The 20,217-nt window shown below is 34.4% G+C and overlaps 1 protein-coding gene across 1 annotated transcript; it reads right to left on the reverse strand.

Moving 5' to 3' along the window:
- Positions 1-285: 285 nt before the first annotated feature.
- On the reverse strand, positions 286-9,688 carry LOC144357791 (uncharacterized). The gene is made up of 8 exons (XM_085492695.1): positions 9,519-9,688; positions 7,137-7,271; positions 6,440-6,604; positions 4,356-4,712; positions 2,604-2,843; positions 2,150-2,239; positions 1,834-1,918; positions 286-1,688 (listed from the first exon to the last, which is right to left on the reverse strand). The coding sequence occupies exons 1-8, from the start codon at positions 9,676-9,678 to the stop codon at positions 995-997; spliced, it is 1,926 nt and encodes a 641-aa protein (XP_085348821.1). The 5' UTR covers positions 9,679-9,688; the 3' UTR covers positions 286-994.
- Positions 9,689-20,217: the final 10,529 nt, after the last annotated feature.

Consider the following 20,217-nt stretch of genomic DNA (forward strand, 5'->3'; position numbering starts at 1 on the left):
GTCGTCACTCTGTATGCCAGTCTTGACCAAATACAGATGCTAACATAGTCGCTGTGCCACTTTTTGATGTACCGTGTACTTGCCGATTATAATGAAAATTGGGGTATGACAGCATCAAGCCACTGAAAGCTGGGTACATAGATATTGTATACAAAGGTCGGTGCGAGGTCGTGAAACCCGGAAAATGTCTTTAAAATTATGTACCATGATCTGTTTACACACTTGTGAACATTCAACCCACTATGCGAAAAGATAATCAAAACAACTTGTTATTGCACAGGGTAGTAAAACACTAAATCCAAAACAATGTCAAAATTATCATCTCGTAAATTAATATCGTAAAATAAACAACGAACAACGGTGTGGCGTAATTTTTAACGTCAATATTTCTCAGTGAAATGTTTTAAGGGGAGCGGGAAGATTTTACACAGAAGTGCACGAGTTTCATCGCTTCCCTATGTTCATTGTATCACTCAAGCTTATTATGTATTTAATATAACATATAAATATTATTACAACTTTCATTCATAGTTAGTATTACAATATTGCCATAGTTGGTATCACTTGGTATCACCAGTCTTGATTAATAACAGTATGACGTTTTAAAATATCCATTGCGCGAAGCAATATATCCAGAAGCTATGTAATAATATATTGATAATGAATCAGCGTCGTACGCCTTCTCAGTGGTTGGATATTTTAACACATAGCCTCATTTTATGAATTTTAAGAAAAAATGCAATGCGTTGGAAATTTTCTAATCAAAGAACGACAATGTACACAAACTTATCTTATTTTCCAAATCAGAAATGATTGAATTAAATATGAATATACGTGAGTAACGAATAATAAATAAAAAAATATAAATGACTTTAGAAGAATTCTAAACTGTATGAATTGTTCATACAAATTTGTAGTGTACACATGCACGTGTACCAGTCTTTTTCTTATCCCTTGAAGCATAGTTACTTAGAGTTAGAAAAAAACTAGTCTCCTATGAGGTATCGTCTACGACATTGTAAATATTGGCATTAGTGTCTTCATCTACGAGGTCGCTTACAATCAATATATCATGTACTGATTCATATACAACATTATCAACAAAACCTTCTGTATCATTCGTCGGATGGCAGTAGTTCTCACGTTGACTGATAGGCTCATATGAGCCATTCTTTACATGAATCGTGGAAGAGACCTCTTCTTTGCCTTCGATGCTGTCTGATGTTATGTCCTCTTGTTCGTCTCCATATTCGTAGATGTCGTTGTCTTTGAATCCTTCTTCGTCAGTATTTACATGAGTCGCTCTAAGCATAACCTCTCCTGAATCGTAAATGATGTTTTCTACGAATCCTTCTACCGTATCGTCGTGTTGTGTTTTATCATTTATCGATTGATAATCATTGTTATCAATAACCTTCTCGTTATCAATATGTGTGTCAGAGTGTTTCTCATCTCCTTTAGTTTGGTGCTTGGTCTTCTCGTTTTCAATCATTTGGATACAGTGAGCAATGGTTTCTTTACATTCATTTGTACTGTAATTTATTTCAAGCTTATCACTTGCATCTACTCTGACTATTTCTATTTTAGAATAGTAGACTTCTTCTTCATTCATTTGAATATCCAACACTTCGTCGTATGGTGCGTTTTCTACGGAAGTATGTCCAGATTTTGCGGGATGAGAATTGTACCTGAAATGAAATTGTCATTACATATATTATGTATGTTCTATACAGGTAATCGTACATGCAGTATGTCTTATACTATAAACACGTCGAGAAGAAACTTCAATAATTCATAGCAATCAGCATTTGATGTGTTCAAAGTAAAACTTACTTTTTCAATCGAAGCACCAGCACAATTGCAACAATAACAATCGCTATGACCACTATTACAGCAATCCCTCCTCCGACCACGCCTCCTAGAATTTTAGTAAAATATAAACGGGAATTATTATTTGTTAGGGTGCCATATTCATGTATGCGTCGTCATATATACTAAATTTTAACATGACCAATAACAGAATACTTTATATTCCCAGACGCAAGATATCCCAGCTCAGCAAAATTTGATATACAGTGTTACGTCGATGAAGAACGTTGAAATATGTGAATAGCTTAATCATAAATTCATAGTCTTGTTCACAACTTACCAATGGATTTTAAATTCTCTTCATTTCTGATCTTTTCAGGTTCAGAACTGGCAGTGTTGGTGCTGGCTGTACTTGTAGATGGTGACTTGGCTGAATCAACATAATATAGAATGTTATATACATACACAAACCCATTGACAACGTAACACACAGCTCCCAAAAGGGCAGCAGGAAAATTCCATATACCTCGCCTAATTCGCTACTGATATCGTTAATTAACAAAATATTTCCAAACAGAGGCTTTAAAAATCTCTATTAAATTAACAATATAGTGACCTCGTAGTAGTACTATAACTAATGGAAATTACAATTTAAGCTTGTAATCTGTAAATTGTATTTCATGCCATGCACAGTTTAATTCAGTATTATGCGTGTAATCAAATAAATAAATAATTGTTTTGATTGATGAGTCAAATTAGGATTCATATGAAATGAAATAAAATGACACATTTACCTGTCTCACAATGCTGTCCTACTCTGTCATCTGGGCAATCACAGTGATATGACATATCACCATCACTCCATTGACATGTCCCATCATTTACACAAGGGTTCCTTTGGCACGGGTTCACTCTATCTTCACACGTAGTACCTTCCCATCCTTCTGAACAGTGACAGACGAATTGTTTCAGACTACCCGTGCAATTTGCACCATTTCGGCATGGATCATTAGCACATGGAAATGGCTGGAAAGCTGCAGATGAACGAGGATATACTGTACATATTAAAATAGTTTTAAACAATTTGCAGATAAAAAATGTTGATTATGGTTAGTATTATGTTGTTCTCACAATACAAACATTACTACAAATATGAAATAAATAAAAAGAATCACAACTATACTATACAACTATAATGGCATTATGTTGTTCTCTTTATGCTTCGTCGTTTTATGGAAATTTGAATGTACTAGATGTTTCCCCGATTTTGTTATAACAACGTCCTAGAAAACAACCTCAAATTTAAGTGGAAAACTTAAAATACAAAATAAATTCGTTTAAAAGAAGTAGGCTTTTTTCAGAATGTGCAAGAAAAATTATGTTGGTTTAAAATGAAGAAAGTGAAAATGGGAAAAAATGAAGAAGAGTTTGCAAGCATTCCCTCGAAATTTGGTGTAAACATGACAATTGAACGCCACTCTAAGCTTCACATGAACGCAGTAGGAATTACTAGTACTAGATTTTTTGGCTTAATATGTTGTAAAATTACTTCTCATTCTGATATTTCCACAATGTATTCTTGGCGCATTGGGCGATATTTAGTTCAAATAACGGCTTTGTTCTTCCTTGAATAAAATTAAAGGGAAGGTATCATGAATAAGAAAGAATTCTATCCAAATTGTCATTGCCCCTGCCATTAGATATTTTCAAATAAGTGAAAACATTTTTTTCCAAATCAGGCTCAACCTCAGACATATTTTGAATCGGTATAACGTTTTATTATTATTGTTTTATTGTTAGCTTATCTCCCTCATTGGATTAACTTAGAATATGTGCGTAGCTGATTGTTTTTCCTTTTTTGTAACATAAATCATAAATAATTCTGATTACGTTTGCTGTTCTTGAACTTGCGCTAAGTGGTAATTTCGCTATGGCTTTTAAAGAATATTCATGATATTAAAAAAATTAACCCATGGCCTGTACTGAAACAAATATTATATAATTTGTGCTGTGAATCAAATGTCTTTCTGATGAAGCTGATGATAAACATGCTATTTTCTGTATCTTTTTCAGACACCAGTTGCATGTTTGCCAGCGATTTTGCTAATTACTAGTACGCGTTCTAATACAATCCCCGGCCTAACACTATTATATATATAATACGTATCTTTTTTGGGGGAAAGCTGCTACATTGACTTTTAAATTTTCGGGCCATCGATCAGTGTTGATGGTTGTGTGAGCTTTTCAGAAATCACATCATCATGACCATTATCCTGAATTTAATGATTATGATGATATATCAAACGATTTAGTAGATTTTGTCACACTACGTGTTCCTTAAATCCCCTAAAGTGTGTTTAGTAAAACGTGACTGACAAGAATATGGATTTATGGATGTCGATGTCAATATCATTGAAAATGGATTGGAGAAGATAGGAAATGTTTGGTTCCTGTTGTGCGAGAGGGCCATACAATTTCGATGATCTGCTTTAAATCTCCATCCAATCTACTACTTGAATACTATATTGATAATATAATTAAAATACCTTCATAGTACAGCACAAATCCCAATGAGTTATCTTCTTCGTCTGATGTGAAAGTCAATAATAATGTATTGTTTACAGTGGTACCAATAACATATTGCATCACTCTATTGTTTAATGTACTATTGTCATTGGATAGTATGACAGTGTGATTTTGAGGTAGTCCACTTATGTTATAAAATGATACTTGGTCGCCATCATTAAGACACAACATTCTCAGCGTAACCTCTATTACAAACTCACTAGGTACTTGCACTGTCCATCGACAATTTCTGTTGTTGAGGTAATTACCAGGGAAATTCGGCGAAAACAGCCAACCTTTAGTTTTCTTGAGTGTACCAGTACAACTACCTAAAGTGGCTAGATTGATAAAACACAAGCATTAATCATTATGTTGTGTGTCCACTAACATTTTAACCTCACATTTACATAATGTTATCAGCAATACAAAACCAATAAAGGTCCATAACATAACGACGATGCCAGAGTTTATTAAGTATTTACGATCAACTTTAGGGTCTTGTAAATATTAAATATGTGTTAGCTAATATTGATTTACATAATACATACTGGAATACACTGAGCTGGCATTAGTTCATCCACACATTTCAGTGTTCTTAATTTTGCAAGGCAAATCACAACGATCATTACGTACTAAAGGATTGTTATCCCCCGGCAATTCTTCACCACAGCGACATTCAGATTTGTTTCTAATAGAAGCATATGTGAAATCTTTCCGGCAACGCTTGATACAGTTATGAATTCTGTTTATTTGCTTTATTGGGTCGCCACCAATATAAGGCTGATCACCATCTGCAAAACATCCGGTGAAGCCAGGATCTTTGACATTGACAAAGCACACGAATTAGAGTATGTCATAACATTCGTTTCTTTACATTGCGTCATTTATTGAACGCAAACCAAAATGTTCAGCGTTGTTCAATGAAATAACAAACATATAAGACAAATACATATTAACATATATTTCTATGCAAGAAAATACTTACGCGTCTAGTGAATTCCTTAGTTTTCACTAAAAAACTTGCATACAATTATTTCTGTACTAACTTTGCTCATGCTACTTTATTACTTGTTGATTACTGATGATACAACGTAGTTCAAGCAATTCGACGGTTGTTTAAATTTACAAAACCAAAATGGCATAAAATGGTTAAATAGTATTCACAGAAAGTGTGACTCACTCATGCGGTTTAATTCCAAACTAATTTTAGACATTCAACTTCACAAACAATATGTCTGTACACTTACTAAATTTTAACCCATTTGACATACTTGTTAGGATCTATCTGCCGAAATTTAGTAGGCAAATTACCGTATATATATATATTATTTCCAGACTAGTGTTAGACATCAACTACCCAATTTGTATATATGAGTTTTAACCAAATCGAATTGAACAAACTGTTAGGATATCAACTACCATAGTGAACGTCTTTGAATTATGCAAATTACCTAATTAGTATACATGCATAGTTACAAAATAATAATCAATTTAATAAAATTATTTAGTATTTTCATCCCAAACAACTCAGTGGTTCTTGAGATAATGTGAAAAGAAGAATTGACCAATACATGTACTCATCCATCCATCCAAACATCGGTATCACATTACTTTATTTTACCGTGTTGTGAATACTTGAACACAAAATATGTGCTGCAATTTCTTCACATCATCATGTACACCAATCCACACCCTTGTAAAAGCTCGACTTTTCCCTCCAGTTCAATGTCCGTGGCAACATCAATCATTGTTCTACATCGCATTTGTATAATATTGTACGTTATATTGTCCGAATTGTAATGTTTGTGAATAAAACATGTTGAACATTGAACGTGTGAAAACAAATATCTACCATTTTGTATGTGTAAATGTAACACACATTAAAACTCTAAATTGCCAACATTGTCGTTATGGAACTGAATTTGCAAACCAAATAAATACACTCAGAATTAAAATCAAATCAAGGTCTTCTTGTTCGACAGTTATATAATCACTATCCTGCCATCGTGTACACTAATATCATAATGCTAACCTCATAATATATTTAAATTAAATAACAACTCACAATTACAGTATACACCAGCATGACTAGTAGAACATCGGGATCCATCCATCACTGAGTAAGAACAATTCATTATTGTACTCTCATTACCATTACATGTAATATTAACCAGGAGAACACTATGGTCATTATCAAATGCACTATTTATTTGCATTGCACCTGGAAAACCTGTAATAACAATATCAGTAAAGATAGTATTATTAATACTTTAAATTATATTTCGGCAGGTGGGCGACCTTTTGGTTGCAACACGCTAACAATTTATTTTTGAATCAAAAAATCCATTTCAAAAATGTGCTGTATTGCAGTTTTGGAACATTCAATTTTTTTTGGCATTTTTTTTAAATTGTTTTGTTTGTAGTTGATGACGCATATTCAAGAATATGATGTAAAATTGTGACGAGTGTGAATCTAAACTCCGTTTAACAATATAAACTTGAACACCACCCTAAAGAGTGTTAAATTCGCATTCAATGATCAGGTTACCTCTCGAAAATCCCATTTTCTTGTTGTATATTAACAAAAATCGTATCGTACTTGTTTAATACATTCTAATAATTAAATGATAAAAAAATGGTTCGCCCTCCGAATGACCGCGCGGTATCAGTATTCAAATAACAGGAAATGTTCATTAAATTCTGGTCAGCTAAACCCAGTAGCCATCGTACTTTGGAGATGACCATGTTAGAATTCAACTTACCCAAAGTTCTGCACGCGACCTCGGCGACCATAAAATCCCACCCATCGCTACAAATTGCACTCCATGTATCATTATAGAATACTTCTACACGACCTTCAAATGGAGTGTGACCATCTACAAGTCGAACGTTCTCACCTGTGAAAACATTCTCAATATAAAGTATTTGATCACGACTACATGTGACACATGTGATATTGTGTGTAATATGCTTACCCATGTTCGGTAATATACGACATTTCTGATATCAAAGATCAACTACCTCCCCCAATATAGCAGCCATATTCTGATATATAAATATCTCATTATCATATTTAATAAACGACTTTTGTTAATGGCGAGAAAAGGGGGAAATTAATACTCCAGTTAATCAATCTGATGTAAGGACAGACATTTGATATGTCATGTATCCGTCTAGAGGATTTTAACGCAAATACACACTGTATTGTCACCACAGAGCCCCCAGTTATATTTGCATAAATTATTACCGTTCATGAGTACCTTTTACTGTCAGTACATTTCCATGCAATTATTGAATATAATTATCTGCGCCATCAAAAGGTATATTTCTGGCTAAGCGTGAATACAAATGTTGGATTTAATTAAACTGGTTACCTTAATGAATAAGCGAAAACATTTCCATTGGACATGGGTGAAGCAAACTTTAGTTTGGGTGAATCGGAAATAGTGCCTCGCATACAACACCTTGTGCGATTCGTAACAATCCTTCAAGAGATATCTTTCGATTCGCACTAAAGTCGGCCTTCTTAGGCCGTCCTTACGAAGCCGTGCGGGTTAGGAAAATTAGTATTTGACCTCAGTTATTTTCAATGATTTGACCGAATCCGTCAATCAACGTCACTGTAACAACACGTAGCAGCAGTTTAAAACTAAAGTAAGAGATTTTTCAGTCTAATAGCACGCGATTTTGTGACCCGTTTACTCCGGAAATGTATCAGAGCATGCGCCATTGTGTTTGTTTTCATCAACAGGTTTATAGAGGGAATTTTGCAAATGTATAAAGGTGAGCGACGGGCGAATAAATGAACTTGCCTGGCGAAGATGGTCTAGATATATAATGTAATATCGGCAACAAATGTTTGGTTTACGGGCTATAGAGTTATAACATTGGGACTAATTGGTTTAAAAGAAACGCATGAAAAATTTTTTTTTTTTACAATTACCCCCCAAAAAAAAATACTGCTGTCAGCAATATCACGCTCGTGAACCCGGAAGTTTTGTCGACCCCCAAAACGCAACCGAGGTTACGACACGAAACGGAGTCTACCGAAATCGATTTTACATAATCTGCTCCACTAGTGCCCCTATGTCTATGCCGTGGATTGTTCACAATCTCGTGGTATACCAGCTTTCGGAAGTTGTTTATTGCCTGTAATATCTTAACCTAAATGTTCATGGGTCATTTAATAGGATACGTGATGAAAATACTAGCTGGGGATGGCAAGTACATTTTAAAATCTGCCTGCGTCACTGACGCCACAGCTACATGGGTAAATTCGTTCCTTTTTATGTTTTCGATTATACGTTCTATCTTTATTCGTTCCACTGTCCCACTGTATCACTACAGGGAAATTTAAATGTCAGAATCGCACACACTGGTAACAATGGAATGTTTATGTTTTGATATTTACAGTCGAGTTACATTCGAAACCTTGATCTTCACACAGACAGAAGTGTAACAAATAAATGTACAAGCCTGTGTTGACACTATTTATGTTGAAGTATTATCGCACACTATTTCCTTTGGACTCCCTTCAGTAAACACGTTCACATACAGGTCAGAGTTCATGAATTGTATTTAATGTATGTGAAGCGGAACCTGTGTGCATTGGTAATAAACACTCAAGCCTTTATGAAAACCATAACTGATATACAATACATTTACATACAGAAATCAGATTTTTAAATGCGTATCAAAATTTAATTTTTATTATAGTTAGAATGTTAACCTTAGAACATAAACGAATCATTTTATGAAACTCTATTAACCTGGCAAAGTTTTGCTGACGTCATGATGGTTCGAGTGTAGGTTATTGCGCTGTAAAACTCGATCGAGATTACGTGCCACTGAACAAAGCTTTTTTGTCGACGTCCATGATGGTCCAGTCAAATGAGATAATGACTGGGTGTGACGCATGTCTTGACTTTGTAATAGTGTGCGCATAACACAACCATAGTATAGAAGAAATATTGTTTTTAAATGAGTTCACTTGAGTGTTTGTAGATAGAAGTTTTAGGAACATATACACATATACAGTTACGTTAACTAATATATTGCTATTCTGAAATGACCCTACCTTTCCTAATCAAATATGGCACTGTTATCGTCGCCCTGGTTACCCTAACAGAGCGTACACATCTTACCTCTGATACCAAGGAGTTGATAAGGCATACAGACGAGAGTAATAATGGTCTTCAAAGTGTCCAGCATGATAAAGCTCTTAGCTTTTTCTGTTAATGGTGGGGATATTTTCTGTAACAGGTTGAACTTCTTCAAAAGTCGCAGGATACATTGTATGCGCATGTCAGTGTTTAGTGTGATTATCATAATCTCACGTCCCGCGTTATAACTATAAGAGTCGCTTACTTCTCAGTGCAATCATGGTATTTATTGGCAAACATAAAACACATTAAAGCATTCTTAAATTTTATAGTGGTTGACCAAGAGGACGGGCGACACTATTTGTACTCGGATATTACGCGCCAATGTAGAGAGGTCCGGTCAGAAAATAAAACTGCAGGGACGGAGACGTATCTGAGAGTTTACTTAAACTCAAATTGATATTCAGAGGACATATATCACGAATACTTGTGCATGGTATGCATATATTTTAGTTGCCGAGAAACGTTCGTTTAACGTTTAACTCAGGTCTGCGTTCGGTTAAATTATATGTGCAATCAGGGAATTATAATTTATGTAACAGCTAGATATAACCCTGTGTGATATACTATTTACTCTTATAGATAAAATATAAAATACTGAAAACTTGAAAATATTATACCTCGGCATCGGAGAGCTGAACTAGTGAAAATTGTTCTGTAAAAAGTTATTATTTCTTTGGGAAAAATTACGCATGGGTTAATCAGAATGTAGGCATGTAGACAAAAGTAATGTAGACATCCAGCACTGGTGAGTTATATTAAACGGATCTTTATTTTAATTTCGCTCAGCATTGGAAAGTATCTATAAGTGTTACGCTTGAAAAACGAGCATTGTTTTGCCTGTTTCAATATAAAGTTCGCTGGTCCTCGGCTCCAACCCGCCCGGTTTTTGCTGAATATAGCGACCTCTATAGCTTCACATAAATCTGCTTTCGTCGCCACGACTTCGGTGATGATTTATTCTCGATCGCTATCGAGATCGAACTGTGCCCTGGTCTGTGCGTTAAACGGTGTTCATTGATTGCATTAACATCATGCACACAAGACATGAGACACCTAAATCATCTAAATTTTTAAAAGTTTTTCAAAACATAATCTTCAGTGATTTACAGACCAAACCGATATTGATGTTTGCGAGTCATCCATTTATGTCACAGAGGCTCTAGAGGGCGCGACTTAAAGAAAAACACTATGAGAATTTACAGAGACTGTTACGTTGAACATTCGCAAGGGAAACATTCAAGATTCATAGTGTATGTTCTAAGCATTGTTTTTTGAAAACAGCTGGAATACACCTCGAATTCAATATATTTTGTTGTGGTTGGGGAATTAAGTGGACATGCAAATATGCCAGACCTTTGTAAATTGCCCCCAGTTAATCAGATATGTTTTTACAATGTGAATTTGATCAATTGCTTGTATCTGATATTTGCCAATTTAGGTGATTTTATCAAATTGAACCGTTATCAGACGTAATACGAAATTGTTACAGATCCCATCGTGAACACTAAACAAGTTATTTTAACAACGCCAAAGTACACCTTTCTATTCTAAAAATTAACCCGTTTCAGAATTCATCAATCCGGAAAAGGTTGCACTGTATGAGGAGAAGTATTACCATGTTACCATAGTAACACAAACCATCTTATTATGGTATTCAAAAATTATCATCTGGAATATATTTTGATACTCTCACAACAAATATTTGAAGAATGTATAATTGAAAATATCACAATCACATTACTAAACAAAACGCAATAAACAATTCTTATTTTTACAAAGGAAAGAACACAAACCCGAATGATACAATTTTTCAAAAGGTCATTATATAGAGATTATCATTTTCATTATAGTAAATTTAGAGACTAGTACACACTTTTCTCAATAATCCCCATTTTGGTCATTTGTCATTTGGTGTACCATCTACAAGACAATCATTACCCATAATGCCCACGCAGGGCTAATATCTTGCATAGTACTAGTGTTCATATCCTATTGCTCTTTGTATTGGATTTTAGGACTTCATCATCATTGTTTATAGTGTCTTACATTGACGACTGAGTTCTGATACTGTGTACTTCTTCGTAGCCGTTGCTTTCCAGTCCAATTATATTAAATTTGGTGTAGGTTGCATCATCAATCGTGTTAATATCGATCCCCTCGTAGTCGGCATTCTTGTCCAAAGTTGGTGATGACTGTGTTGAGTTCGATTCTGTCCTGAAAGCACAACACTAAGATTGTAGTCTCACTACATAATGATAACATTTGTATTGCAGACTGGGTTTTTAATAATATAATAATCTGAGCAAATTTTCGAATGACAAGAAGGGCAAAATTAGATCTTAGAACACACCATCTTATATATTTTGTGTTAAATTACTTACTTTTTCTTTCGGAGAATTACCACCACTGAAACCACAATAATTATTGACACCATAACTACAGCAATCCCTCCACCGGTGAGTCCTATAAATTAAGTATATGATTATATGTGTATTGATTGACATACATATAGAATACTATGTAATTCGTCGATTACTCATTGAATGCATTTACATATACCAATGCTCTTACAATGTATTTAACACGTTTGTATCATACAATAAATTCAAAAATTGAAATTATATATTTGCATATACGTCTACTATCATGCATAACTTACCAATGAATATTGACGTCCCAAAATTGTTGTTGTTTTCAGTAGTGGGCTTTAGAATTACTGTCGATAATGATATCGCACTGGATGGTGACAAGGATGCATCTAAGTAAAATGTCGTATAAAGACATAGTGTCGGCGAAATAGCTGTATTTGCTACATGCATTCACTTTTACGCACATTCGTTACATAGTTTAGAATGGGAACATCGATATATATATATTGACCGTTACCAACACGAGAAAAAAATGTCGATGGAAGAACTTTGGGACAAATATGGACTGATAAATTGCCGGCTTCAAATGTCGGTTGTCACCTAACTGATTTGATGGTCGACTCAAAATCCCTCAGGAAAATAGACACATGCTATTGCCCTCTTGACAATATAGTTTCTAGGATTATACATTAGGAAAATAAAATGAAGTAGTATTTTCAGCTATGTTGGATATTGAAGTTATATTGCCGGCAAAACTCCTTAAATACCATAAATCATAAAGTTGCACCGTTTAGCGACTAACACATTATTGTAGTGAACACACTGTGCTTGCTTATGAGAAGGTGCATAGATAACTTAAATCGAATTTCAGGGATAATCGTTGTCAACGCGTTCTTAGTAAATCACAATCCTGATAAGTTGAAGCCAGGCCCAGTATTTTCTATTGCATAATCTGGTAATGGCTAAAAACTACATACGAGTTTCAACATACCTGTGTCACAATGCTGTCCCATTCTGTCATCCGGGCAATCACAGTGGTATGATATATCACCATCACTCCATTGACATTTCCCATCATTTACACAAGGGTTACTTTGACATGGGTTTACTCTATCTGCACACGTAGTACCTTCCCATCCTTCTGAACAGTGACAGATAAATTGTTTCAGACTATCCGTGCAATTTGCACCATTTCGGCATGGATCATTAGCACATGGATATGACTGGAAAGCTGCAGAGAATCGTGAATATAATATAGATATTAAAATAGTTTGAAACATATTTGCACATTGAAAATGTTGATTAGGATTAGTATTATGTTGTTCTCACAATACAAACATTACTACAAGTATGAAATAAATAAATAAATAACTACTAACATTATGTTTTTCTCCTGATGCTTCGTTGCTTTATGGAAATTTGAATATATTTGAATGTTGCTCCTATTGTGTATAATCACATCCAAGAAAATGTACTAGAATGTCCGTTTACGCAAAACAACCTCAAGTTAAGTGGAAAACTTAAAGTACAAAATAAATGTATTTCTGATTGTAGCAAAAGGACATACACATCTAGTATAGGGTGTTGTACATATGGCTATACGTAGAAAACAAACAGCTTTAACCCAGGAAATATTACCCATGATATATGTTTCACACTGATTAAAGTTCGTAGCACCAATAAGTGTGTTTGTAAATAGACAATACATTATATGCGAACCTGAATTCAATATTCAGCAACTCAATTCTGATATAACAAAACAATATAAAATAGAAACTAAACATTTCCTCAATGTCATCGTCCAATAATTACAATATTAAATTCAGCATGGTTATAATTTATATAATGTCAACTTATTTAATTGTTGTCAACATCCCAGAACACGTTGCATTACTTCTCATTTTGATCACACGATTTTCCCACCATAAAAGTCGAATAAATATGATGAGAAATGTATTTCTTTGACGCATTAGACGATATTAAGTTGCTCCCTGCTCAAATAACGGGTTTGTCTTTCTTGAAGGAAATTGAAGGGAAGGTATCATGAATAAGAAAGAATTCTATCAATTCAAGCTGTTGTCATTGCCCCTGTCATTAGATATTTGCAAATAAGTGTAAACATTTTATGCAATCAGTTTCAACCTTAGACATATTTTGCATCGGTATAATGTACCTGTAAGTTCGTTTTAGTATTGTTTTATTGTTAGCTTATCTCCCTCACTGGGTTAACTAAGGATATGTGCGTAGCTGATTTCTTTCCTTTTTGGCAACATAACATAAATTATTCTGATTATGTTTGCTGTTCATGAACTTGAGCTAATTTAACAGACAGTGGTAATTTTGATATGGCTTTTAAAGATTATGCATGACATTAATAAAAACGTAGCTCATGGTCAGTACTGAAACAAATTTTAACATTGGAAATGGTAGGAAATTTCCTATTGTGCGAGAGGGTCATACAATTTCGATGATGTGCTTTAAATCTCTGTCCAACCTCCTACTTAACTTGATAATTGGAATTAGAATGTTATAAAATATTAATGACAATACCTTCATAGTGCAGCACAAATCCTAATGAGTTCTTATTGTTGTTTGATGTGAAAGTCAACAATAATGTATTGTTTACAGTAGTACCAATAACATATTCCATCACTCTATTGTTTAATGTACTATTGTCATTGGGTAGCATGACACTGTGATTTTGTGGTAGTCCACTGATGTTATAAAATGATACTTGATCGCCATTTTTTAAGACGTAGCATTCTCAGTGTAACCTCTATTACGAAGTCACGAGGTACTTTCACTATCCATCGACAATTTCTGTTTTTGAGATAATTACCAGGGAAATTCGGCGAAAACAGCCAACCTTTAGTTTTGTTAAGAGTACCAGTACAACTACCTAAAATGGCTAGATAGAGAAAACACAAGAATTAATCATCATGTTGTGTGTCCACTAACATTTTACCCTCACATTTACATTATTTTATCAGCAATATAAAAGCAATAAAGGTCTATAACACAAAGACGACGGCTATTGTAAATATTAAATATGTGTTAGCTGATATTGATTTACATAATACGTGCTGGAATACACTGAGCTAGCATGAGTTCCTCCACACATTTCAGTCACCTTTTTCTGACAGGGCAAATCACAACGATCATTATGTACTAAAGAATTGTTATCACCCGGAAATTCTTCACCACAGCGACATTCAGATCTGCATATGTGAAATCTTTCCGGCAATGGTTGATACAGTTATGAAGTCTTTTTACATTCTCGAATTCGCCACCGATATAAGGCTGATCATCATTTGCAAAACATCCAATGTAGCCAGGATCTATGACATTGACAAAGCACACGAATTGGAGTATGTCATTTTCTTACATTGCGTCATTTCCTGAACGCAATCCAAAATGTGCAGGTATATGCTATGATGAATTTGCCCATGTCAGATTTGAATTAACAAACTCACTAAAACAAATAAATATAAAGTTTATTTTAGGGAAAACATATATTTCTACGCGTGAAGTGAATTACTTGATGTTCACTAAACAACTAGCATACACTCATTTCTGCACTAACATTGCTCATGCTACTTTACTTGAACTGTTGTTTGAATTTACAAAATAAAAACACACAAAAATGGTTAATTAGTATTCATAGACAGTGTAACATGCACGATATCTGGCCATTTGAAAAAATCGACATTATGATATATAATAAACAAACTGAAAAGTTAATTACTATGCACATTAAACAATTGACAGGCTAATGATAACAGATAATCATCAACACAAAGAAGTCTGAAACCAAATGTTACCAGTGATGCAACTACACAGATAGTATGCATGTAGTAATATTGTTTTGCGCATTTATTAATATATCGACATAATATGCTGTGAGTAGTTAGATAGATATTAGATATCAACTACCACAGTGAACGTACATGAATTATGCAAATGATTTAATTAGTATGCATGTATAATTACACAATATTAATCAATTATTTAGTATCTGCATCCCAAACAACACAGTTGTTCTTAAGATATTAGGGAAAGTAGATTTAACCAACACATATACTCATCCAGACAAACAAACAACGGTATCACATTACTTTATGTTGCAAAAAACAAAACAAATATGTGCCGAACTTTCTTCATATCACCATGTATACCAATATATATACCCTTGTAAAAGCTCAACATTTCTCTCTAGTTCAATGTCCGTGGCAACATCATTGATTGTTCTAAATTGCACTTGTTATATTGTCCGAATAGTAATGTTCGTGAATAAAGCATATTTAACATTGGACGTGTGAAAACAAATATCTACTATTCTCTGTGCGTTTATGTAACATGAGTAAGTTCAAGAACAATTGTTTTACCCACATTATAACTCTAAGGTGCCAATATGGTTCTTGTCTTGACGACTGAATTTGCAAAACAAATGAATACAACCAAAATTGAAAGTCAAAGTCAAGCTTTTCTTTCTTGTTCGACAGACATATAACCACTACCCTACCATCGTGTAAACTAATTGATACTATAATAATGCTAACCCCATATTTATATTTAAATTAAATTACAACTCACAATTACAATATACACCAGCATGACCAGTAGAACATCGTGATTCATCCATCATTGAGAATAAGCAATTCAATATTGTACTTTCATTTCCATTACATCCAATATTAACCAGTAGAACACTATGGCCATCACCAAATGCAGTTTTTATATGCATTGCACCTGGAAAACCTATTTTGATTTATGATTCGGCAGGTGGGACGATCTTTTGGTCGCAAAAAGTCTATCAATTTATTTTGAGTCAAAAAATCCAATTCAGAAATGTGCTGTATTGCAAATGTATCGTCAGTTTTGGAACATTCAATTTTGTCTAGCGCCAATGTTTTTTGTGTGAGGTTTATGACGCATATTCAAGAATATGATGTACGATTGTGACAAGTGTGAATCGGTAAAATTAATGATTAGTTTACTTCTCTACTTCTTGTTGTTTCTTTGAAACATGGTACCGCTGAAACGTGTTCAATACTTTATAATAATGTGTTAAATAATCGCCTTGGATGTTTTCAATTATGATATAAAAAATAATTCTTCTTCCGAATTACCACACAGAGCGGAGTATCGGACAAATAGGGTATTCAAATAATATGAATTGATCACTAAAGTCTATACCCATCGTTCTTTGGAGTTGACCATGTGACAATTCAACTTACCCAAACTTCTGCACGCGACCTCGGCGTCCATAAAATCCCACCATCGCTACAAATTGCACTCCATGTATCATCATAGAATACTTCTACACGACCTTCAAATGGAGTTCGACCCTCTACAAGTCGAACTTTCTCACCTGTGAAAACATTATTACTATAAAGTATTTGATCACGACTACACGTGACACATATGATATGGTGTATAATAAGCTTACCCACGTTCGTTACTATACGACACTTCTGATATCAATGATAAACTGAAACCACCGAATATAGCAGCCATTTTCTGATATAAATATAAATATATATCTACACCCTACAACATTAATGGTTTCTATACTCATTTGCATCTATGTACAACAAGCTTAGCCAACTTTTGACCAACGACTCATTCTAAATATTGTTGAGTGAGGGCGCTATTTACTAATGAGAGGGATCTTTTAAAAAATTAAACATATATATATATATATTTAGTAACTAAACGACTTTTGTTAATGGCGAGAAAATTGGAAATTAATACTCTAGTTTAATCAATCTGGTAATGTATGAACAGTTAATCTATGACGTGATATAAGGCAGCAAAATCTTTTGGTTTTAATTTCAAACTGATGCGACTAGTTGTTACAGTAACGTTGATTGGTGGATTCGGTCAAATTAGCTCAATGTATCTATATCGCGTTTGGGGTTGTATTACATTTGTGCATATTTTTTTGGTGTTTTGTAGTTAATTCCATGTCTCAGAATTACATTTAGTAATTACATTTAGTTGATAAAATATAATGGTCAAAAAGACCTCCGAAATCGATTTTACGCAATACACCCAAATCTTTCCCCTATGTTTATGCCGTGGATTGTTCACAATCTCGTGGTATACCAGCCTTCGGCGGCTGTTTATTGCCTCAAAATCTGACTGTGTCACTGAAGTTACAGATGCACGGGCAAATTCGTTCATTTATTATGTTTTCCCCGTACATAAGCCACAATTCGACTATATATTGTATCTTTATTCGTTTAACAAGTTTCACTGCATAACAACAGTGGAATTTGAATACCAGAATCCCATACACTGGTAACAATGGAATGATTATGTTTTGATATTTACAGTGGAATTACATTCGAAACGCTGACACAGAAGTGTAACAAATAAATACCATTATTTATGATGATGTACAAGCCTGTGTTGACACTATCTTTGTTGAAGTAGTATCGCACACTATTTCCTGTGGACCCCTTCAGTGAACATGTTCACATACAGGTCAGAGTTCAGGCATTTGTATTTTATGATATGTGAAGCGGTACCTGTGTTTCATTGGTAATAAACACACCAACCGTTATGTAAATACTAACTGATATACAACACATTTACATACAGAAATCAGATTTTTAAATGCGTATCAAAATTTAATTTTTTATTTTTGTTGGAACGTTAGTTAACTTTGGCATATAAACGAAGCTTTTTGTGAAACTCTATTAACCTGACGGCAAAGTTTTGCTGACGTCATAGTATTTCGTGTGTAGGTTATTGCGCTGTAAAACTCGACCGAAATTACGTGCCACTGAACAAAACATCTTTGTCGGCTTCCATGATGATCCAGTCAAATGAGATAATGACTAGGTGTGACACATGTCTTGACTTATTAATAGTGTGCGCATAACACAATGATAATATAGAAAATATTTTGTAAATAAGTTCATTGGAGTGTGCGTAGATAGAACGCCGTGTTTTAAACCCTTCCTCTGTGAAAATAATATACAGTTACGTTAAATAGTATATTGCTGCTTTTAAATAATTAACTGACCCTATCTTCCTTAATACAAATAGGGCACACAGTATGTTATCGTCGCCCTGGTTACCCAAACAATACGTAGAAATCTTACCTCTGATACCAAGGAGTTGATTAGGCAAACAGACGAGAGTAATAACAGTCTTCAAAGTGTCCAGCATGATAAAGCTGCTCTTTGGTGACTGACGCGGATATTTTTTGTAACAGGTTAAACTGTGTAGAGTTCTTCAAAAGATGCAGTGATACATTATATGCGCATGTCAAGGATTAGGGTGATTATCATAATCTCACACGTAACCTACGTCCCGCGTTATAACTTACTTCTAAGTGCAATCATGGTATTTATTTGCTAACATGATACACATGAAGGCGTTCATAAATTGTATAGTGTTTGACCAAGGGTAAGTGCGATACTACTTGTACCCGATACCGCACGCCAGTGTTGGGGTGTTCATTCAGGAAATAAACGGCAGGGATGGAGAAATGTCTGAGATTACGTAAACTCGAATTCCATAGTTAATGTCTGTATTCAGAGAACATATATTATGAATATATGTGCACGGTATCCATATATTATAGTTGCCTAGAAAGGTTTCCCCTTTCAAAACTTTTTCCATTTGAATCTACTACGATTATGCTCAGTTGATATATCACGAGACGTGCTCGATATTGTCTATATTTAAATTCTACACGAACGCAATCAATTGATGGCATATGGCTATTGCACCATAAATGGTACCACGATGAACTGTCCTCTACTCCACGTACAAAACATTCCTAACGCGAAGCCATTATTAGTAAAACTGTCATCAGCCAGTAACCATGAGTGTATCGGCAGTGTGATTTCCCATCTACTGACCGGGACTTCTAGCGTCGTCACTCTGTATGCCAGTCTTGACCAAATACAAATTCTAACATAGTCGCTGTGCCACTTTTTGATGTACCGTGTACTTACCGATTATAATGACAATTGGAGTATGACAGCATCAAGCCACTGAAAGCTGGGTACATATTATATATTGATATTGATATTGATAGATATTGTATAAAAAGGTCGGTGCGAGGTCGTGAAAGCCGGAAAATGTCTTTAAAATTATGGAGTACCATGATCTGTTTACACACTTGTGAACATTCAACCCACTATGCGAAAAGATAATCAAAACAACTTGTTATTGCACAGGGTAGTAAAACACTAAATCCAAACAATGTCAAAATTATCATCTTGTAAATGAATATTGTAAAATAAACAACGAACAACGGTATGGCGTAATTTGCTACGTCAATATTTCTC

Source organism: Saccoglossus kowalevskii, chromosome 18, assembly GCF_978046115.1.
Source record: "Saccoglossus kowalevskii chromosome 18, keSacKowa6.1, whole genome shotgun sequence".
In the NCBI taxonomy this organism is placed as follows: Eukaryota; Metazoa; Hemichordata; class Enteropneusta; family Harrimaniidae; genus Saccoglossus; species Saccoglossus kowalevskii.